This window comes from Petaurus breviceps, unplaced genomic scaffold (genome assembly GCF_028583685.1).
Source record: "Petaurus breviceps papuanus isolate PSGF00001 unplaced genomic scaffold, PetGlider_PUasm1.0 350, whole genome shotgun sequence".
NCBI classification, from domain to species: Eukaryota; Metazoa; Chordata; class Mammalia; order Diprotodontia; family Petauridae; genus Petaurus; species Petaurus breviceps.
The window spans coordinates 1,881,080-1,904,049 of NW_027186199.1; the positions used below are offsets into that span (position 1 = coordinate 1,881,080).

At 43.7% G+C, this 22,970-nt stretch overlaps 1 protein-coding gene across 1 annotated transcript in view; it reads left to right on the forward strand.

Moving 5' to 3' along the window:
- SCRIB (scribble planar cell polarity protein) overlaps positions 1–22,970 on the forward strand; it is a 70,909-nt gene that overhangs the window by 21,333 nt on the left and 26,606 nt on the right. The window contains exons 15-26 of the mRNA XM_069096984.1: positions 1,322–1,678; positions 2,892–2,954; positions 7,259–7,348; positions 8,734–8,811; positions 16,377–16,697; positions 17,132–17,212; positions 17,524–17,757; positions 19,236–19,346; positions 19,753–19,929; positions 20,101–20,217; positions 20,501–20,689; positions 22,455–22,565. Of these exons, the coding sequence (XP_068953085.1) occupies positions 1,322–1,678; positions 2,892–2,954; positions 7,259–7,348; positions 8,734–8,811; positions 16,377–16,697; positions 17,132–17,212; positions 17,524–17,757; positions 19,236–19,346; positions 19,753–19,929; positions 20,101–20,217; positions 20,501–20,689; positions 22,455–22,565 (1,929 nt within the window). The remainder of the gene's footprint in view (positions 1–1,321; positions 1,679–2,891; positions 2,955–7,258; positions 7,349–8,733; positions 8,812–16,376; positions 16,698–17,131; positions 17,213–17,523; positions 17,758–19,235; positions 19,347–19,752; positions 19,930–20,100; positions 20,218–20,500; positions 20,690–22,454; positions 22,566–22,970) is intronic.

Below are 22,970 nucleotides of genomic sequence, written 5' to 3' on the forward strand. Positions count from 1 at the left end.
TTTAGGGGAGTGAGAAGATTCAGTGATAATTCCAAGGTGATGAATTTGGGGAACCAAGAAGATGGCAATGTGCTCAACAGAATTAAGGAAGTTTGGACAAAGTGCAAATTTGAGGAGATGAGGAATTCTATTTGGGACATACTGAGTTTTTACAGATGAAGAAATAAAGGCTCTGAGAGAGGAATTGACTTATTTTTTGTTGCTCAACTAGTTGATGAGGGAACCAGGACAAAACCAGGTCTTGACCACTAGGCTGGTGATTTTTTTTTTCCTTCCTGGTATGCATGGTTGCCTTGCATTTAAGGTTTTAAATATTTCTTGTGTGAACCCACACTGTGCTCTGAAAATGAGTGAATAAAAGCTTTGAGGTGTTTATCATGTGCTAAAGACTATGTTTTGCTGTTACAAAGTGCCTTGGGGTAAGAGCCACTCACCCCAGAGCTGAAGAAGCTAAGCAGTGCCGAGTTCATATAGCTCATTTGTCATATGTAGGTGAGAAAGTGAGAGCTGAACAGGGAGTAATAGACAGGAAGCTGGGAAAAGCTGAGGGGCTGGTATTCCACCGAGAACAAAGGGATGAGGCAGTGGAAGGCAGAAGAGCAGGCCTGTGTTCCCTCCCAAGTCTTCCTGGAGTGCTTTGAGTCTCCTTTGCAACTTTAATTTCCTACTTTGTATTATGCTCATCTCTATATTTTATATCATCTCTTCTCCCTTCCCTCATATGTAAGCTTCTTGGGATCAAAGGCTGTGTCTTTTTTCATCTTTAAAGGTACTCTCTTGCTGTCTGTGCCTGTTATAGGATTTTTTTTTTTTGCTTTTTGGAGGGGGGAAGGCAGGGCAATTGGGGTTAAGTGACTTGCTCAAGGTCACACAGCTAGTACGGGTTAAGTGTTTGAGGTTGGATTTGAACTCAGGTCCTCCTGACTCCAGGGCCAGTGCTCTATTCACTATGCCACCTAGCTCCCCCTGCTGTCATAGCATTTTACACACTCTAGGTACTTAATAAATGTTTTTTGCATTGACTTAGAGGATAGAAGAAACTGGGATTATGGGTTCTTAATGAAATAAGTAATAAATTCTGGTTTATTGTATAGTGTTGTACAATATAGACCTGAAAATATAATGAGCGAAAAGAAGAGATTGTGGGTTTTTGAGGATATGGAGTAGAGAGAAGCATTTGAGGATTACTTCACAGCTCAGCCAATCTCCATGTCTTCAGTGGGAGTGGTTTCAGTTAGGGGAGGCTCCTATGGTCAAGAAGAAAGAGAGTATAGCTTTCACTGTCACAAAGTCAGGTTTTACATTTCTGGTCTTCTTACAGCCTACCGTGCACTTTGCAGAGGACACACTGGTACGGAATGAAGATGAGGATGAAGCTGAAGAACTGCGGCCCCCACCTGGGGAAAGGCAAAGGCTGATCCGGAAAGATACTCCCCATTACAAGAAGCACTTTAAAATCACCAAGCTGCCCAGGCCTGATGCTGTGGTGGCCTTGCTTCAGGGGCTGTCAGGGGATGGAGATGGGGAACTAGCCCCAACAGGCTGTAGCAATGGCCTTCATGCTCCACATGAGCAGCGGCCTCTCCCTTGGGGCCAGCATGCTGAAATGAACAAGGAAGAGGACAGTGAACCTGATGAAGAGAAGAATGGGGCAGTGGCTGCCCCACCTTCTGTCAAGGTAGGGCCCCAAGGGCCTGGGTACCCTCAGGGGGCTTCTAAGGTAGGGAAGGCTCTGGAGAATAGCTGTCATGCTGCAGAAAGCCTGAAGGCTGAAAACTCTGCCATGCTCTGTTGGGAATTTCACTCCCTTAGACACACCAGGGCTCTTCTTGGGAGACCTTTCCATCCTTAAGTGGTAGAGAGGGACAACCCAGGTAGGATCTGCCAGCAGTGGGATGCCTCTGTTGTGCCCTAGCTAATTGTACTGCGGAATGACACTATCTTTTGTACTGATGATCCTTCCTCCTTATCCATTTGTTGCCAGCTCTAATTTGCTTTTTCCCTTTGCCCTCCCCACTTTAAGATTAGCTCTCTAAGATGGTGCTGGCAGCTAATTACTTTTTCTCCCCAAGCCTTCTGTTTTTTAACTAGAAGTAGAGTTGCAGTTCTCTTTGCCAGTCAGTGAACACTTATATCTACCATTTGCCTAACATTTTAGCTGTCAGCTGTAAGGGAGCAGGAAGGGTTACTAGACACATATTGTCTAGTTGGTCATTTACAGATGATCAGAGACATGTCCCCATGTCTGTTACCTTTTTTGAGAAAGGTAGAGACATATACCTGTGGGAACCAGGGCTGGTCAGAGAGATTCTTGTATTGGGTCCTTTATTCAGAGGCACATCCCTATTTTGGGTTTTTACTCAATGTTGACTATAGATATAACCCTGCTCTGGTCACTCAGGATTGTCTGAGATACACCTTTATATCAATGTTTGTTGCACTTGGCCCCTCTATCCCTAGACTTAGCCCTCTTCCCTCCCCCCACCTATATCGGCAACAACAACAATCCCTATGTTATCAAAACAATCATAGGGGTGAGGGAACCCTAACCTTTCCTTCAGTTGCTAGGAAATGGGTTTGTGTTTGGATCTCCCCCAAAGGGGATTGACACAGGAAAGAGCCTGGGGAACCAGTCCCCTGGTAGAGGAGGGGATTTGGGCCCTAGGATACTGGTGGCTACACTTCACACTCTGGCATGGGTGAGCTTGGTGGTTTTCCTTCTCTCCTCCCCTTTCTGCCTCGTGGCTGGAGCTGGTGCTGGAACAGACAAGGCCCCAAGCTACGTCTCCAGGAATGACTGTGGGCATATGGTGGTGGCGGTGGTGGCGGTGATGGTGCTGGTTTGGGCCCCACTAATCTGCATGCCTCTTTTGCTGGTCCTGTCCTAACAGGGGGTGTCGTTTGACCAGGCCAATAACCTGCTGATAGAGCCTGCTCGCATTGAGGAGGAAGAGGTCTGTACTGCTCCTGTTGGGCTCACTCACTCACTCTCCCCTGAACTCCTCACACTGCTTAACTTGCTACCTGGTGCTCTGGCAGGCTGGCACTATTTCTGAGCCTACCATGCACAGTGACCTGTCTTTCCTTGTACTTTTCCCCTTCCTTTACAAATGATTCTTTTTCCCCTTGAAAATCTAGAGCCAGGTGTGGCTAGGTGGTGCAGTGAATAGAGCACTGGCCCTGGAGTCAGGAGGACCTGAGTTCAAATATGGCCTCAGACAAAACTAGCCATGTGACCTTGGGCAAGTCACTTAACCCCAATTGCCCTGCCTTCCCTCCAAAAAGAAAAAAGAAAATCTAGAGCCAGCAGCAGCTGCTGCAGAATTGGGTTGTATGTATGTGTTGGGGAGCTACTCGGGGGAGAGAGGGTCAGCATCCCCTCACCTATTTTTCAGGCCATAATTTGCCCTCTGAACCATTGTGAGAATGATTCACTTCAATCCCTTTTTTCTTAGGTGTTGGGGTCGTTTTCCTGCTTGAAGCAGGCGTCTCCTTTTCATTTTAACACTGGCTCTACCAGGAATCTGTCTGAGCCCAATAGCCACTCTTCTGACCATTTGTGACAAAAACAAAACACCTTCAACTCTCCTCCTTGTTCCCACATACTTCCCCCTCCCCTTCACCAGGAAAAAAAACGTATTCTATAATTGCAAGCCTCAGGGGGATCTCAGAACTTAGGTAGTCCAATTTTGTATCTGAGCAGGAACCCTCACCACAAAATTTCCAATAAAGTGGTCATTCAGACTTTTCTTGAAGACCTTTATTAATTGGAAAATTAATCCCCAAGGCCATTCATTCCTTTTTTCAAACCTATTTGGCATCATTCTACAGTCATAGTCCAAGGAATGGCAGGGTTTTACTCTAAGGAGACAATGGGACCTCATGAAATCTTTCGCTTCTGTCTGGTACTCTTCATCCTTCCTGTTGACTTCTTTCTTCTACTGGCTGCTTTCTCTCCCTTGGCTTCATAGATTCCTGTTTAGCTATTCCTTCCATGTCTCCTTTATTGGTTCCTCATTTTCCTGAACCTTTAAGGCTATTCTTGGAAGCCTTGGGTCTATTCTTGGACCTCTTCTTTCTCTGTGCTCTCTACCTTGGTAGTCTCATTGATTTCCCTGGTTTCAATGACCAGCAGCTCTTTGTGGATGACTTCTAAATTTTTATCAGCCCTTATCCCTCTCATCTGAACTCCATACCTTTATCTCCAACCACTTTTGTTGTCAGTCACTGCAAACTCAACATGTCTAAATCCAAGGACATCCTCTTTCCCCCCAGGCATGTTCCTCCTAACTGTGTGTGTGTGTGTGTGTGTGTGTGTGTGTGTGTGTAAGTGAAATACCCTTTTTTGTTGTGGGGGGGGGGGGATGGAGGAGAGCCACATCTGTGTTTTTATCACTATGGCTAACTCCTGACCAATGCAGCTCTGCACCTGCCCTGTCATTGATAGTTTTTGAGAGTTGCCTGGGGTTCCAAGGTGAGGTAATTTGCCCAAGATCACTCAGTTATTTGTATTAAGAGGCAGCACTTTCTCCCAGGTCTTCCTAATTCTGGGACTAGTTATTAGGACGGCATTTTAAGCATAGAGAATATAAACAGAGGTATGGAAGAAGTAATGCTTCCTTGGTAGCCCTCTTAATGAACTCTTCCTGATCTCTTTCTCCTTTATTAGAGTCTTGCTGATCTCATTTCTCATGTATGTGGTTTTTTCTCAGGCTTTTCACCTAGACTGTTTGTTCTAGTCTCCTTTCCTTAGAGTCCTAGCCTGAACAGCACCCTACGTTTGGGTCTATTTCTTAGGGATATTCCTATACCTCCTTCTCTGAGTGTTGCCCATCTTTATTATACATCCATACCTCCTTCCTATTTTGTTTAATTCAAAAAGCATACTGGAAGATCAGTGAATAGGTAGAGTTAAGGATTGGCAGGGAAGAGAAAGCTCTTTGTCTCCTTAACTTTTCTATATCTCTTAGTCTTCCTGTCAGCCTGTTGCCTCTGATATTAATTAACATTTCTAAGATCCCCTTTTACATTTGATAATTATTTTTGTCTGCTCAGAAGCAGAAGGCTAACATGCAGAATAAACAGTAAATTGGAGGTGCAAACATTTCTGTATTCAAAACTAAATAATTGGAAGTATAAATCCCTAAAATGCTCAACAGGGTCACTGTCCCTCTGTCTTATCATTCAAGTTACCTTCTTTGTTCTCCACCCCATCCAAATCTCTTTCCATTCCTAGTATTATTATTGCTCTTTCTCTTCTCATTACTGTTCCCTGAATTATTATCCCTTGTTCTATCAATTCAGGGTCACCATCTCCAATGTCCTGTCCTTTATCCTTGCCCCTTATCCAGAAACTACTTTTTTGCCTATGGAATGTTCCCTTTTAGAGTTGGTTCTTCAAAGCCGTTGGTTTTTGTTCTTGTAGGAAAGAAGAGAATATTTTTGGCTTTATTCCTGTTCTCCAGCTAGGCCCCTTGCTCTGTCAATACAACATATGCTATTTTCTGAGTTTGATGACAATGAAAAGCTTTTGTCCCATCACCTTGTCCCCTTTTCCTGCTCACACTGGATATGTATCTCTTTTGTCTATTTTTAGACTCTTTTCCTGCTTCCCTTCCCAAGGTCAGCTTGTGTCTAGGTCCTTGAGAACTGTCAGTAGGAAATCAGCTTGGCATGTAGAACCTGTTTCATCCATGGCTACCAAGTATCCCCTCCCCCCAACCTCCAATAGGAATTTGACTTCCCATATTACAACAGGTTAAAGACTTACTTGACATCATCCATAGTCTCTTCCTTGAGCTTTCTGTTAACTAACATTTCCTCCTGTGGGATTTGGTCTGTTCCTAGACTCTAGGCCCATTCTGGTCTTCCCTGTTTGAGTTTTAGCTTTAATACTCCTTCACACATTATTTGGAGATGGTCCTGAGGAGAATTTGATTCTTTGGGCTCCTGTTGGTTTCCTTTCCTCAGTTCGGTCTGTGCATTGTACTTGTCTCTGGAGAAAGATGAAATATTTCAGAAGGTAACTGAAAATGAGTTTTGGAGACATTAGAGGGAAAAATGTCTTGGTCCAGCAAGTATAGATAGATTCTAGGAAACTAGGAAAATGTCTGACTGATTACCAAAGCATATCTGGGAGAACAAAGACTAAGGGATAGAGAATAAGCACAGGTCTATGAGCCTTAGCTCCTCAATAAGTATACTTCCTTCTGTTCACTCTAGTACAGTCTCTGAAATGGAAAAATGAGGGATCTTGTATCTAAGAGCTTGCTGGGGCAAAAGTTGGTTTCAGCACTGCATGAGTATTAGGAATAAGGGCATTCCATATCAAAAGTGCCTTTTGTCCACAACCCTACACAATTTTAGCAAGTAAAGCATTTATAAGAGGAGGGGACTCTGTGTGTGTGTGTGTGTGTGTGTGTGTGTGTGTGTGTGTGTGTGTGTGTGTGTGTGTGTGATGTGAATCATCAACTTTGCAAGAGTTATTTAGGTTTATTTGTTTTGAGCTCGGGGAACTTCCTTATACAGATCCCTCTCCCAAGAGGTAGTCACTTTCTAACTGCCATCTCTAGTCTCCATTCATTTCTCTTTATCTTTACCACTTCCGAGTTCCTCCCTAATAGATCTCCCTTGCTTGAAGATTCTTAACTTGTAAATCACTGTTTCCTCTTTCCCTTCAACCTTCTTTCTTGCTGCTGCCCACATCTTCCCCTTGCCTCCCAGACCCTGTGGGGCTCCTGGCCTCTCTGCTGGTAGCCCTTGGCCCACCTCACCAATACCTGGAGGTCTTAGTTCATTATCCAGAGGAGTTGAGTGGAGAGGCCCAGGCCTAGGACTTCCTCTCCTTCAGCTCCTGTTATATTTGCAGAACTCCCCTTGCTAGAGGGTGACCAAGGTGAGAGGTTTGAGGGGATGGAGGGGTAGAGGGAGAGCCCAGTCATGTGTGTGTGGAAAGGAAGGTCTATGTCCAAGGGAACCATTGTTGGGATAGTTGATGACAGCATTAAGTATAGGATGGTTCATAAGTGTCCGGAGAAGAAACTGCATGACTTGGGGAGAATGTGGTTACTAGACTTACATGTATAGGTCACATGCTATCAGGATGCAAATTCCTTCTCACACCCATCCTGCTAATGTACTGAACATGCCCCATCTCCCATCCAAGGCTCACATCTACACATGCATATACATGCACCTTGCTTCCCTTCCAGTACCTTTCCCTGCTATGTGTAACTTCTGCCTGTAATTCTGCTTCCAGCTGACACTAACAATCCTGCGGCAGACAGGTGGCCTGGGGATCAGCATCGCAGGGGGGAAGGGCTCCACCCCATACAAGGGAGACGATGAGGTAAGGGGAGGCCTGGGCCTTCTATCTGTGACCCACCTTGGGCTGGCAAGCAGGGCCCCAAAAGCCTCCTCCCTTGATCACCCACTTGCCTCTCTTATCTTTCTATTCTCTCTGCCCCCTACTTCCTCCTGCTAAGCCCTTTATTCTCTTCTTTCACCCCTAACCTCACCCTTACCCTATAGTGTTTTGCCATCACTTGATAACAAATTTTCATCTCTAGAACTTGAGGCTGGATTTTTAAAAAATACTTTTCTTGTGGTTGAGTTAATTTGCCATCATTTGAAAGTATGTACCTTAGTTGTGGTATTCATATGGTATATGCTTTGCTGAGATCCCACTTGTAACCACAGAATCTTCATACAACTTACAGCCACCAAATCCCCTCTTGCTCCAAATTGTTACATTTTATTAAAGTACCTAAAGGCATGTTGAATGGATACTGTATTTTAGAACAACTTCTAAAGAAATGTTTATGGTATATACAGTGTGGTACCTTTAACTATTACTGTATGAACTCACCTTGAATCTTGACTTGGCCCATCCTGGAGGTTGACCTTATTTCCTTTATCTTCCTCTGGAGTCCTGACCACTCTCAGAGCAAAGGGAAAGCCTTAGTTTTGCCATATGATGCTCAGGATCTAGTAAAATGTGCTGAGCAACTGCCCTTATGATTCCCAGGAGAATGTTCTTCCTTGTACCCTCTGATAATGAAAGAAAAAAAGGAAAACCACGGGAGCATCTCTGCCAGTAGCAACAAAGTGATTAGGTCCCTTATTCTAGAAAGATTTTCAGTTACTTGATTCTTCAGTCCTTGCTTAATTAATAACTTACCTCCAAGCGATGGCTTTCTATCCTTTTGCAGAGTTTGCTTCTAGCAATAGTTTTAGTTCACAACTGTTCACACATTACTTTGCAGAAAAATTTTAAGAAAGCTGTAAGAGTTCCTTACACAGGGGGCGGCTAGGTGGCACAGTGAATAGAGCACCGGCCCTGAAGTCAGGAGGACCTGAGTTCAAATCCGGCCTCAGACACTTAACACAAAAACTAGCTGTGTGACCTTGGGCAAGTCACTTAACCCCAGTTGCCCTCCAAAAAGCAAAAAAAAAAAAAATTCCTTACACAAACCAGAATTTTTAACGTTTTCAAGGAGGCATGAGGCTTAAACTGGTTTCATGACATTTCCAGTGTCACCCATCCTTCTACCTCTTTGACTGCTCAAATAAAGCTAGTAGAAGGGCCTAAACAGATCACATGGAGTGGTATGTGATGGTGGCATGGGCTAACTGAAACCTTACCCTCTCCTACTTACATATAAACTGAAGTGTAACCTCCTTCTCTCTTTCACTCCTAGAAGATTCCCCAAACCATTTTTCTCTTCTCTTCAGGGCATATTTATCTCTCGAGTGTCAGAGGAAGGTCCTGCAGCCCGGGCTGGGGTTCGTGTAGGGGACAAACTGCTAGAGGTGAGGGATGTCTATATGAAGGGTGAGAATATGAGTGAGTATACATGTCTTTCCATAGGCATATTACTGGGTGCATGCCTGCATGTTCATATGCATATGTTCTTTGTCTCTCTTTATATGTCTGTGGTTATATCTCTCTTTGTGTCTTAATCCATCCATCAAGTCTTAACCTGAGCATCTTTGTTAATGCTTTGATTTTGCAGAAAAGGAAAACGTCTGATACACAGTACCTCCTCTTGGGGAGATCCAGATTTGGTTGGGGAGTTATGACTAAGGCATTACAACAGTTTGAGACCTCATTGTTGATCTGGGTACTAACTATAAATGTTTTAAGAGTCTGAGGAGGGAGCAGGTCTTTTGGGCTAGAGAAGTGAGGGAAGAATTCATAGAGGAGGTATGAACTAGTCCTTTAAAATCTGATTATCCTATGGAAATGGATAGCTGACATTTATGTATAAAAAGCATTTTACGTATAATATATCATTTGATCATTGCCACTGCCCTGTGAGATAGAAGCTATTTCTATTCCCAGTTTACGAATGAGGAACTTGGGCTCAAAAGTCATGTCATATAGTGGATGCAGTGATAGAATTGGAGTCAGAAAAATGTGAGTTCCAATCCTTGTTCTTTTAGGACCTGTATCTATGGACAAGTAAATTTATCTGAGCTTCAGTTCCTTCATCAGTAAAATGGGGATAAAACCTTTACTGCCTATATCATAAGGTTGTTGAAAGCCTCAAATGAGGACATAAGTGAAGTGCTTTGCCAACTTTGAAGCACTATTTACATGTCAGATATAATGATTGTTGTTGTTATCTGATGAGCTATGCATTTTGCAAACCTTGAAGGGCAGTCGAAGTGCAGTTATCGCTAAGTGATTTACTTAGACTCACACAGATAATCCAGGGACTACAAGGAGGAGAGCATTCTATTATTAAAAAGACATGCATGGGGATGGCTGAGTGGTGCAGTGGATAGAGCCCTGGCCCTGGAGTCAGGAGGACCTGGGTTCAAATGCGACCTCAGACACCTTAACACTTACTAGTTTTGTGACCTTGGGCAAGTCACTTAACCCCAATTGCCCTGCCTTTCCCCCTCCAAAAAGACCAAAAAAAAAAAAGGGAAAAGATATGTTTGGTTTAGTAGATTATAAGCTCACTAGATAGCACAAGTGTAATATGGAAGCCAAAAAATGAGTGTAGTTTTAGACTGTTGAGAGGTATTGCTCTAGTACCAAGCAGGTAATATTATCACTGTCCTCTGTCCCAGTTAGACCACATCTGGATTATTGTGTTCAGTTCATTTATTTTCTTATTTATCCAATTTATCTATTTATTACTGTGTTCAGTTCACAGAGGACTGTATTTTAGGGAGCATGTTGATAAGTTGGAGGGGTGACCAGGATGATAGAAAATCATGTGATTATCCCACATTAATAGTGATGGGAAGAGTGGAAGATGTCTAGCATGGAAAAGAGAAGACTTAGGGACATTATAGCTGCTTTTAGATATCTGAAGGACTGTCATGTGGAAGAGAGACTAGTCTTGTTCTGCTTGGTCCTATAGTGGAGAACAAGAAACAAGAAGGTAAAAGTTGCAGGGACAGATTCAATTCTGTTGGAAAAACTTTCCAACAATATGAGCTATTGAAAAGTGTATTGGACTGATTTGGGAATTAACAGGTTTCCCCTCACCTTTGCTGTACAAGCAAAAACTGGATGACCACTTATCGACATGTCAAATATGTTGTAGTTTTTGTTTAGGTACAGGTTGGACAAACAAAGTGACATCTAAGATTCCTTCCAACTTGAGATTCTGTTTTTATAGGCAATAGGAATCGGATTCTGGAGCAGGGTAGTATTATGATGAAATTGAACTTAAAATTAATATTCTTGTGATCTGTAAGATGAATTGGAGAAGTAGAGACAAGTTGAAAACTACTGTAGATATTGAGGAATATGGTGGTATGGTGCTGGTCTAGGTTCTAGAAGTACGAAGTGATTATGCAAGAGGCATTCTGAAGGGAAAAAAGGGTAAGATTAGAAGAGAAGTTGCATGTGGGAGATAAAGCCAAAGATTACTTCAAGGTTTCAGGGAAAATAGTAATGCTACTGAAAGAAATGGAAGTTTCCAATTTCTATCTCTCTGATTGCTTCTCTTTCTCCTTTGCTGCTTCTTCATCCTCTTCCCAGCTTCTTAATTTAGGTAACCCCCTAATTCACAAATCCCTTTGCAGCATACTTGATGAGTGGTCATCCATGCTTATAAAGCATTAGTGAGGGGGAACCTGGTAATTCCTAGGGCAGCCCATTGCACTTTTCAGTAGCTCAGATCCATCAGAAAATTTTTGTAGCAGAATTGAAATCTGCCCATTCAACTTGTATCTCTTGTTGCTTGTTCTCCACTCTGTAGCTCTCTCTAGTCCCTCTAGACCCTGCCCCAGGTCCTCTCCTCACGTTTCTCTCCACTCTTCCCCTCAACAGCCTTGTCTGTTCTCATGGCTTCATTTGTCATAAGCTACACAGATTTCTCCCAAACAAGTCTTCAGCCCTGATCTTTCACCCAAGCTTCAGACTCAAGTCTCCAGATTCTTAGGGGGTCATCAAACCAGCCAGCAAACTTATATGGCTTTACTGTGTGTGAGGCACTGCAAATAAAGAGAAACCCAACAAGCCTTGTCTAGAAGGAGCTTATATTCCATGGAAAGACAATATGTGCACATAGGAGTATATAATTATAAGTTAAAGGTAATTTTGCAGGGCTGAGGGGATCAGGAACAATCTCATACAGCAACTGGTGTTTGAACTCAGTTTTGAGGGAAACTTGGAATGTTTGGAGAGTGAGGTGAGGCAGTGTGACTAGTATGGAAATACATTTTACATGATTGCATACATATAACCTATATCAAATTGTTTATGAAAATGTCTTAGGGAAAGTGCAGTTGAGGGAGTGAGGAGGAAAATTTGAAACTCTAATTTTTAAAAATGAATATTAAAATTTATGTTTTTAGAAATATAGAATAGAATAGAAAAAATACTATTGAAAAAATTTAGAATTAAAAAAAAGGGATGTGAGGAGAGAGTGCATTGCAGGCATAGGGGGCAGTCTTTGAAAATGCTCAAAGGAAAAAAATGAAGGCCAGTTTCATTGGACCATAGAATGTTTGAAAGGAAGCAATGTTATCACCAATCCAAAATCAAGTTTTGTTATTTTCTTCCAGTCTTTCATTTCTCATAGGCTTTCCATTTAACAACAACAATAATACTATAAGTACTTACTATGTGCCAAATACTGCCCAGTGCTGAGGATTAAAAAAGACCCTGAAACAGTCACTCCTGCCCCCTTCCCATTCCCCAAATAGCTATATCCTAATGGGGACATCTGACTTGTACTTAAATGAATATGAAACAGGATAAAATGTAATAAGGGAAGAAGAGGTCCAGACCAAGAAAAAATGAGGAATGAAAGATCATTTATTAGGATGGGATTAAGGAAGGTTTAATTCAGAAGTGCAAGCTGGCCCAGCTGCAGGGCTCCTGAGGGAGGGAGACAAGTTAAACCACTTATTACCACTTTGACTAACCTCGCCCCTGATACCCTAATGGAGAAAGCCCAGGACCTTGAACCCTTGAGCCCAAGGATCAGCGATGCTTCCAGCCCTATTTCCACAGTCATCATCCTGAGGAACAGCCCCTCTGGAGATGCAGATAGCAGCTGCTCCTGCAGGGGCTACAGCCACAACTGCTGAAGACCCTGAAAGGAAAATTCTTGTCACCAAAGCCTTGGTGCTGTCAGATGGTTCAACTTCAGAAACTGATAGGAATTTATCATTGGGAATGACATTAAATAAGCAACTGCATCCCAAGGACTATGGGACCTTTCCATCTGACTCGCAGCTGAAATCTGCCATGTGTGTGTCACTGTGAGCTTCTTGACAGCAGGAACTGTCTTTTCTATTTGTATCTCCAGTGCCATACACAAAGTAAGTGCTTAATAAATGCTTCATTCATTCATAGAAGAGAAGGAAATAAGCATTTATTAAGCGCCTACTGTATTCTAGGCATTGTACTAAGTGCTTTACAAATATCTCATTTGATGCTCAAAACAACCATAGATTATCATTATTACTCATATATATACATTTGACTGTTGAGGAAACTAGGGCAGATAGTTAAGTGACTTGTCCAGGGTAATACAGCTGGTAAATGTTTAAAACTGAATTTGAACTCAGGTCTACCTGATTCCAGACCCATTCTATCCAGGCGTGGGGAACCTACAGCCTCAAGACCACATGTAGCCCTCTAGATCCTTGGGTGTGGCCTTTTGACTGAATCCCAAGTTTTAAATGGAACAGATGCATTTATTAAGGGGATTTGTTCTGTAAAACTTGGGACTCAGTCAAAAGGCCACACCCAAGGATCTAGAGGGCCACATGTGGCCTCGAGGCCGAAGATTCCCCACCCATGCAGTCTATCCATTGTGCCACCTAGCTGCCTAGTAAGGAAAGTGCCACCTAGTAGGCATATAATAAATGACCATTGAATTTTGTTGTAGTGGCACCAGACATGGGCCTTGAAGGAAAGAGAGAGTTTCAACTAACAGAATTGAAGTGGAGATTTTTTTAAAGCATACAGGAAGACCTATGCAGAGATGGGAGAAGGAAAGTTGAGATGAGGACAAAGTGTCCAGTTTGTCAGGAAATGAGACTATGTGAGGGAAGTGGGAAAGGTAGTTTTGTAGGAGATGAGTGCTTGATGAGTGAATTTTGTGTTTTATCCTAAATGAAATCAAGAGGCACTTTAAAGGTTTTTTGATCAGGCAGAGAAATGACATGCCCAGAGTGGTGGCCTTCAGAGGCAATGATGGATGCAAGAAATTGAGGCAGTAAAACTATAGGAATTTTAAACTGAGTTTTGGGGAGGCAAAGAAGAAAAACTGAAAGATGCCTGAGGTTTTAAGACTTGCTAACTGGAAGAATGATCAACATTGATAAGAGACATCAACAGAAATAAAGGACTTGGGAAGGAGTGGCAAGTTTTGGGGAAAAGATGATTTCAATTGGGCCATGCTGAATTTTGAGGTTCTGGTGGGACATAGGCGATCTCAGATGTTTAGAATTTATCATAGTGCCTGGCATATAGTAGGAGCTTAATAAATGCTTCTTGTCTTGATTTGACCAGGAGCTCCAAGGAGAGACCAACATGAAAGATTGATTTTACTCACCACATAGTTATTTATTGAGTCCTATTGATTCTATCATTGAAATACCTCAGAAATCTTCTGTTTCTTCCTTCTCCCTTTCCCCTCCCCGTGCCACCATAATACCTCTTCTTGACTTTACATGGATGTTTGGTTCATGCCTTTTTTATACATTTCTACATGTGTCATTTTATATTAGTTATTTGTGCATAGTTCTTATGGACCATGAACACCAAAAGGGCACAGCAATTGTCTTTTTATCTCCTTAACACATACCTCTTTGTAGTCTTTGGGTGATTAATAAATGTTTGTTCAAGTTGACAGTTGCTGTTGGGGGCTGTGGGAACAACCATGAGCTCAGTTTTGAACATTGAGTGTGAGCTCCTGGTAGAACATTAAAGTAGAGAAGTCCTATAGACAGTGAGAAGTGCCTATAGGCAGGTCTGGAGCTCAGGAAAGAGGTCAGGGCTGGAGATAAACATCTCAAAGTTATGTTCCTGCAGGTGACAAAGGCCAGAGGTGGTCTCTAGAGAGAAAAGCAGAGGACTGAGGGCATTTCTGAAGCTCTATATATTTGAGCAAGGTGGAGAATAAGGAGGAAGAAAAGGAATTATCCATGCAGAGAAAACCAAGGCAAAACTATTATAGAGGCCAAGATCAAGCAGAGATCAAGGATGAAGACTAAAAAGAGTCATTGAATTTGGCTATTAAGAAGTCATTGAAGGGGCGGCCAGGTGGCTCAGTGAGTAAGAGCACCGGCTCCAGTGTTGGGATGACCTGGAGATCGAATCCCGGGCTCAGACACTCAGCACCACATCCAGAAATAACTGGCCTTGTAACCTTGAGCAAGTTACTTAACCCCGATTGCTTAATAAAAAAAAAAATCATTGATTTGGTTTTTCGACCACTTAATCTAATTTTTTTGTCTAGTAAAAGTTTCAGTTGCTCTAGTGGATTTTCTCTTCAAATGGTTATGTATTTCATGGAAGGATATTATTTTACTTTTAAAAATTTAAGACATTTAAATGTAATTGAGAATTTTAAGCAATTATAATCATTATAACTTCTTAAAAAGTTGCAGTTTGGAAGAAACTGGTTTATTATATTATACTTAAGAAAATGAATGATGTTGAGAAATATATTTAAATATTAAGGTTCCTAGTATTGGCAGACAGAATAATTATCAGGAACAAAATCGAAATTGGTAATGGATAGCTGTAGCATATTGTTTTGGCAGTTTTTTCTTCTTACCTTTATTATTACTTATGGGTTATAAAACAATTTAATTACATCCTGTGACGTCATGACTCTAGCATGAACATAGTGCCCTAGGCTGCCTAATCCAGGGGTAGGGAATCTGTGGCCTTGAGACCACATGTGGCTCTGTATGTCCTCAAGGACAGCCCTTTGACTGAGTCCAAGTTTTATGGAACAAGTCCTTTTATTAGGGGGATTTGTTCAGTGAAGTTTTCATTCAATCAAAGGGCTGCACTTGAGAACCTAGAGGGCCACATGTGGGCTCAAGGACCTAAGGTTCCCCAGTCCTGCCACTAATCCTTGTTCCTCTTTAACTGCCATATAGAAATGGTCTTGCCATATTCCCTTGCTTCCTCTGGAATGTTTCAGGTCAGGCCTGTCCCACAGAATAATGCAATACCGCTTCTTTTCCTCTCTAAACATCCCTAATTTCCTTCAAGGCCCAGCCCAACCTCCTTATTAGGCTTTTCTTGATTTCCCTAACTGCCGGGGGGGGGGGGGAAATCTTCTTGTTTTCTCATTTGTGTTGTGGCAAGAAAACCCCCTCTATTATATTTGAGAATACAAGTCAGTAAAAGGTTTATTGTATACATTGTTATAAAAGCCTGGGGACAGAAAGGCATCAGTTGACACATGGAGAAATAAATGTCTCTGTGGGCCCAGTGGGCTTCTTAATACAGGAGATTTTCTTGAAAGTATACAGTATAGGGGACGGCTAGGTGGCACAGTGAATAGAGCACTGGCCCTGGAGTCAGGAGGACCCAAGTTCAAATCCAGCCTTAGACACTTGACACACTTACTAGCCAAGTGACTTTGGGCAAGTCACTTAACCCCAATTGCCCTTCAAAAAAGGCCAAAAAAAAAGTATACAGTATACATGATGCTAGGTTCACAGCTAGTCAGCCATTGGCTTCGGAAGCAGTTTGTTTTGTGTCAGGAAAAGGGAATAAAAGAGGTCTTTGGGCTACTTTGGTAGTGTAATTTCAGTAGGATGTTAGGAGGGGAAAGCAAATGCAAAGCTTGAAAAGTTTCTGTAGAGTGATGAGTGGGATGTGTATGTGTCACCCTTTGTGTGGCTGTTCTTTGACTCCCCTTTTGTCCTTCCCACAGGTGAATGGTGTAACCCTACAAGGGGCTGAGCACCATGAGGCAGTGGAGGCACTTCGGGGTGCAGGTGGGGCAGTATTGATGAGAGTTTGGCGGGAACGGATGGTGGAGCCAGAGAATGCGATCACAGTCACTCCTTTGCGACCTGAAGATGACTATAGTCCCCGGGAGAGGCGGGGGAGTGCCCTTCGTCTGCCTGAGCCTTCCAGCCCCCCTGGCCCTCCTCGACAACGGCATACTACCTTCCTGGTCAGAAGTGAAAGAGGCCTTGGTTTCAGCATTGCTGGTGGCAAAGGCTCCACACCCTACCGAGCAGGAGATGGGGTGAGAGGATAGAATGCAGGTTGAAGGAGTGAGATGAGATGGCAGGCTGGGATAAGAGTGAAAGGCCAAGATTATAGTAGGTAGGCGATGAGAAAAGAGGAAGAGGCTGAGAATAGATAGTCACTTTTCCTGTATTCCCATGGAACCTGAGCCCTGAGTCAGGAGCTGGGAATAGCCCTAGTGACATTGGATCCCCACTCCCCACCCACTCACAAGGGTATTTTGAGACAGTGATTCAGGCTTAAGATTTTCTTAAAGCTCTTACTTGGGTTAGTCTTCTGGGAAGGCAGGGAGGGAAAGGAGGGGCTGGAATGAATCTGAGTAAGTAAAGGTAAGGAGAAAGATGCTCTGGGGTTCCTTATGATTATGCAGTTGTGTGAAAGGAGGGTGTGAGGGGTATAGAGCAGGAGTTAACTGTTCTATCCTCTGCCCAGGGAATCTTCATCTCAAGGATTGCTGAAGGTGGGGCTGCCCACCGGGCAGGCACATTGCAGGTTGGGGACCGAGTAATCTCAGTGAGTGGCCAGCTCCCAGGGATCTCTTCTTTCCTCAAAGCTTGCACATGGGCTCTTGTATAGTAATGTCTATCTCTGCTTTGGGATTGCAAGATTATGGGGTAGGGGTATGGCTGCATTGGAGGGCTGAACCAGCCCAGTTGGGGGGGAGGTCTGTTGGAGCCTCTGTGGCTGACCAGGGTGGTAAGAGCTGGGACTGTCTCTTCAGCGCTGCTTCTGTCTGTTCTGGCCCTTGTACAGGGATGGGGGGTCAGGGATAGCTGCCTTGCTTCTCTGATCCCTGATCTCTGTTCCTGGGGCAATTCTTCCAGATCAATGGGGTAGACATGACAGAGGCCAGACATGACCAGGCAGTCGCACTGCTTACTGCTGCCTCCCCCACCATCACGCTGCTGCTGGAACGAGAGGCTGATGGGCCTCTCACCCCTGCCCCACCACTCAGCTCCCCTCTATCCCCCAGCCCTGTCACACCCATGGCAGTTGGGGAGCCTGGGCCCCCTCCTAGCCTCATGGCCACCACTCTAGAAGGACCATATCCTGTGGAGGTGAGGAGCCCCCAACCCTCCCTGTTCTTTGTCCCACAGTCCCTACTTGCCTTCATTTCCACCCACACACATCTTATTTTCCTCCTACTTCCCCCTGCCTGATGTTTCCCCTTCATCTGCCCCTCTAAGAGGTCCGTTATTCCTTCCTCTCTATCCTACGAAATTTTTTTCTAAACTTTCTAGGATCATCCCTGTTATATACCCCTTAGACCAGGATTTTGTCTCTTACAAGCCTGGGGAGGCTTTGTTTTTCCTCACATCCCCACCTAGGTCAAAGATGTCACCACACATCTTTTACTCTGTTTAGTAATTCATAATGATCTAGGGATTTATTTAAAGTTTTTGAATCTCTATTTTAAGCTGGTACTGATACTCAGTGTAATTAGTTCCATAAATTTACTCTCTGGTGTGTGATATAGGCCTTCCTATTGTTTGACCCAAAACCTGCCTCCCATCATGCACAGAGAGGCATGGTCCTAATGTATGGAATTTGATAAATGAGCTGCTGCTTCTCGGCTTTCAGATTTTTATAACTTTGAATGTACTCTCTGCTTTGGACTTTTCAAGATTGAAAGGGCTGAGATTCTTCAGTCTGTCTCCATAAGTTCTTGTCATTTTTCTGTCCTACCCACCATTTCACTCTCATTCCTAAATTACTTTAGCTATCCTTGGGACTGTCTCAGGTGGCCCTGTTGTATTTTCCTTGAGGCTTAGAAGCCAGATCTGCGCACAGAATCCCCAGTGTATGATGGGCAGAGGATGTGTCTCTTCCCTGTCCCTTCCTTGTAGTGCCCAGCATTTTTGATCCAACAGTTCATTGGGCTGATGATGGATGGTCATGGGGAAACAGTCCCGGATTGAAGACTGGGAGACATAGTCTCAAAACTGTTACTAATTAGCTCTGAGGCCTTGAGCAAATCACTCATTTTAGACTCCTCATCTCTCTGTGAACCTTTCCAACTCACTATAGCCCTAATGCCAGAAGTTTCCAGTGGCTCCTAAGGTCCTTCTTATCACAAAGAGTAGAGTCTTTTTATCCTATAAGTAGTTTGGATGATGTCTCTAGATACTTTACCCTGCACTGGACCAAATTGAGGTTTCCTTGCTACTCTTAGACTCTCTCACCTAACTTCAGAAGTTTATATTGGTGATTATCTCCACTGGGTTAGCATTTTACTTAGAAGAGTTTATTGTCATCTGGGGCCTTGGAGATTTCAATGTGCAGTCTCTGCCAGATTATTTATAAAAATAAGTCTTACTTATTCTTCCAAACCAGAGAAAGCTTGAACTTGGTAATCTGTATCAAGCACTTTGTTTCTATAAAAGTGCTACAAAGATATGAGTTTTTATTAAGTACATGAACCCTGCCTATCCTTTGTGTTATTTTCTCCTAGACAGTTCCCCATCTGTTACCCAATAGCCACAGTCTTAAATAACTACTTTATCACACCTTCTTCATTACCCTTCAATATCTCCAGGAAATCTGCTTGGTGAAGGCTGGTGGGCCTCTGGGGCTGAGTATTGTTGGAGGCTCTGACCATTCCAGCCACCCATTTGGGATCCAGGAGCCCGGTGTATTCATCTCTAAGGTAGTAGGATTGGGGGGCAAGGGAGCAAGTTGTGTCTATGGAATGTAGGGTTGTACCTCAGCCAGCCCCCTTCTCTGTCAGGAACACCCTACCCAACCCCGTGCTGGCTTGTCAATGAGGATAGTGTTTGCATATGGTAGATATATGTGCTATGAGTAGGGCTGTACATTGCCTGGGTTGAAGGATGTCTGATTGTGGGATTGCTGAGGAAACAGAATGTCTAGAAACTGAGGCTAGATTAAAGAAGGTCCAAAAAAGCCAGCACATGCCATTTGGTACTCTTTTCAGCTAGGCCTGTGCAAATATCCTTTACCTTCCTAGTTTCTGTCATCTAGTTCTATGTGGCAGTCTTGTCCACTTGGACTTCCTTTACTGCCCTGTAACTCTACTATTATATTTCTGCCAGGTGCTTCCTCGGGGATTGGCTGCTCGAAGTGGGCTGCGTGTGGGTGACCGAATTCTGGCGGTGAATGGGCAAGATGTTCGGGGGGCTACGCACCAGGAAGCTGTGAATGCCCTACTCAGCCCTACCCCTGAGTTGTGTCTGCTGGTGCGGAGGGATCCTCCCCCACCAGGCATGAAGGTATATATCTCCAACCAGTCTATAATGGACGAGTGACAGAGGGCTGAGTTTGAGGGTGAAAGGGAGATTTTGTTGGGATTGGAGAGATGTGGTAGTATAGGAGTAACCTTCAGATGGTGATGGATGTCTTCTTTGGCCTCTTTTTTTTTTTTTTACTCCTACTGCCTTCAGGAGATCTGCATTGAAAAGGCCCCTGGGGAGAAGCTGGGGATCAGCATAAGAGGTGGAGCCAAAGGTCATGCTGGGAACCCCTTTGATCCCACTGATGAAGGTGTCTTCATCTCCAAGGTGAGAACTGGAGCCTACAGGAATCTTCCATCAAAACAAACATCTCCAAGATCCTGGGAGTTTTTCTTACTCAGCTCTTTCCCACCAAGAGAGAAGGTTCCTCTTCCCCCTTCAACCTTTCACCCCCAAGATCTGCTTCTTATATTGACATGTTTTCTGTCCTATGCTCTCTAATGTCAGAGCCTGACACTCTCTCCCAGTGCCATGCACTGTAACATTTTTCCAATGGCATACACACTTGGCAGTCTGCTGGGTTTTCTTTCAATTACCTTTTGTCACCTAGGTGAGTCCAGCAGGTGCTGCTGGGCGAGATGGCCGTCTTCGAGTGGGGATGCGGCTCCTCGAAGTGAATCAGCAGAGCCTGTTAGGCCTGACCCACACTGAGGCGGTGCAGCTACTTCGTGGCGTTGGAGACACCCTCACAGTGCTTGTCTGTGATGGCTTTGACCCTATTGCTGCTGCTGCCCTTGAGGTCAGTCACCCAGCTAATGACATGAGGAGGGAAGATTTTTATTAAGCTGTGTGCTAAGCTATGTTAAATGTTATGAGTATAAATTCAAAAGTCCCTGCCTGTAGGGAGTTTAAGTTTTAATAGAGGAGAAAACCCCTGGAGGGCTTGAGAGGATTGGTTAGGAGAGTAAAGTGGCAAAAGGTGCCAGGGTGAAGAGGAGACTCATTGGTCTTAGGGAGGACCTGAGCAAGTGGCATGGCCAGGTCATTCTCTGAGGACCCTCCATCTTTCATCTGTAAAACAAGGGAAAGAATAGCTCTGGCAGATACTTACTTAGTGACCTGAGCCTTCAAACAGTTCTCAAAATCCTCCTGATCAGCAGGCCCCAACTTGCTCACAAGATAGGCACAGGTCCAGTGTCCCTTGACATACACAGTGTTCCATACTGTTAATTGATAATCCATGTGCCTGCCCACCCAGTGATTCAGATTCCAATTTACTTGTACACGTGTTAGGTTTCCAGTGGTCCCTAATATTAGAATAGACCAGTTGGCTGAAATAGAGAGTAATTTCTAGAAAGGTAGACTGAAACCAGATTATGAAGGACTTTTAAATGCCAAGCTGAGGAGTTTGTATTTTACCTTAAAGGAGAGGGAACCGCTGATGATTGAGGCCAGGGGTATCATGGTCAAGAAATTTGTTGTGGGAGACTGAATTTAAAAAGAGGAAAGAGTAAAAACCAAGAGTCCAATTCAGATGGCATTGCTATATTTGAGATGAGAGGTGATGAGGGCCTGGATTCAGTGGAGAGGAGATGGAAGTGGAAGGTGTTATAGAGTAGTATTGGAAAGACTTGGTAACTGCATGGATGTGTGGAGTGACAGAAAAAGAGGAGTTTGGGATTGATTCTTGGTTTGGTGTTGGCTGGGCTCAGCACCCTTGGGCTGTCCTCAGCCTCACAAGGCATTTCAGTAGCTCTGGTAGGTTCTCTTCCTGCTGTTGAAGTCATTCATATCACCAAATTCAAATTGAGCACTTAATCAGCATCTGCTATGTACAAGACACTGTCAGACAGTCTAGGCTAGAGCCCTTCCCTCAGAAAGTCTCTTTCCTTGTATATACACATAGAAGAAGTAGCCTAACACACCCACAGGCTGTATGCAAATGGGGTGAAAGACAGGCCTTGGAGAAGTGCCTGGTCCTAGGGCTCTGTCAGCTCTGCCACAGTGTGCTTTATAACCTGAAGCTTACTGAGCCTCAGTTTCTTCCTCTGTAAAATCAGGGGGTTGAGCTTCCTAACCTTGGTTATGTCAGGATCCCTTGTACAGTTTGGGGAGGCCTGTGGGCCCTTGTTCAGAATTGGATTTTTAAATGTACAAAGTGGGCATGGAGTCAGGAAAGACCTAAGTTTGAATTCTGGGGACTGCTTATCTATTTCATGACCCTAGGCAAATCACTAAACCTTTGATCTGCAAAATAATAATACTTTGAATAATACTTGAATTACCTATTTCAGAGAGTAGTCATGAGGTAAGTGTTTTGTTAATCTTAATGCTAGAGCAGTGAGTTTTTGCTTTTGTTTTTTTTATTAAATAGAGGTGAACATTTTAAGGTGTCAAAATTAACCCGATACACAAGACCACCCTCCTCAAAGTTTACACACTTGTAGTAATACATCCATGCAGTAGTACCTACCTTGACTAGAGGTCAGTCACAAACCAGACTCCCTTCCTGGGTTTCAGTCCTCACACACCCCTCCTTTACTTTTTACTTTCCCCTCTCCCAGATGTCCCCAGGTGTCATTGCCAACCCCTTTGCTGCTGGTATTGGGCGCAAAAACAGCCTGGAGAGTATCTCATCCATTGACAGAGATGTGAGCCCTGAAGACCTGGACAAGGTCAGTATGCCCTATAGGCAGGCTCCTCAGGGCCCCTTGAGTGGCCCGACTTCCTCCTACTCTCTGACATGAGTAAGGAGATTTCCTGATGAGTTAGTGAGTTTAGTTGTCATCCATGTGGCTGTTCTCAGGAGATAGATGCTCAAAAAAGAAAACTTGCAATCATTAATGAGCACAGTGGATTCAGGTAAAGTCCTCAAGTCTGTTTGGGAAGGAAACTTCTCCACTCTCCTCCCTACCCTTCTTATTGCCCTTTCCCTCATCCTCCTGATGTATTGGCTTAAATGGCTAGTGTTGGTTTGGGGCATGCTGAGCCACCTAATCGAAAGCTCAGTTCCTCTTCCTTGACCTCTCGTTTGTGTCTGTATGTCTGTCTCCCTCTTTCTCTCTCCCTCCTTCCCCCTC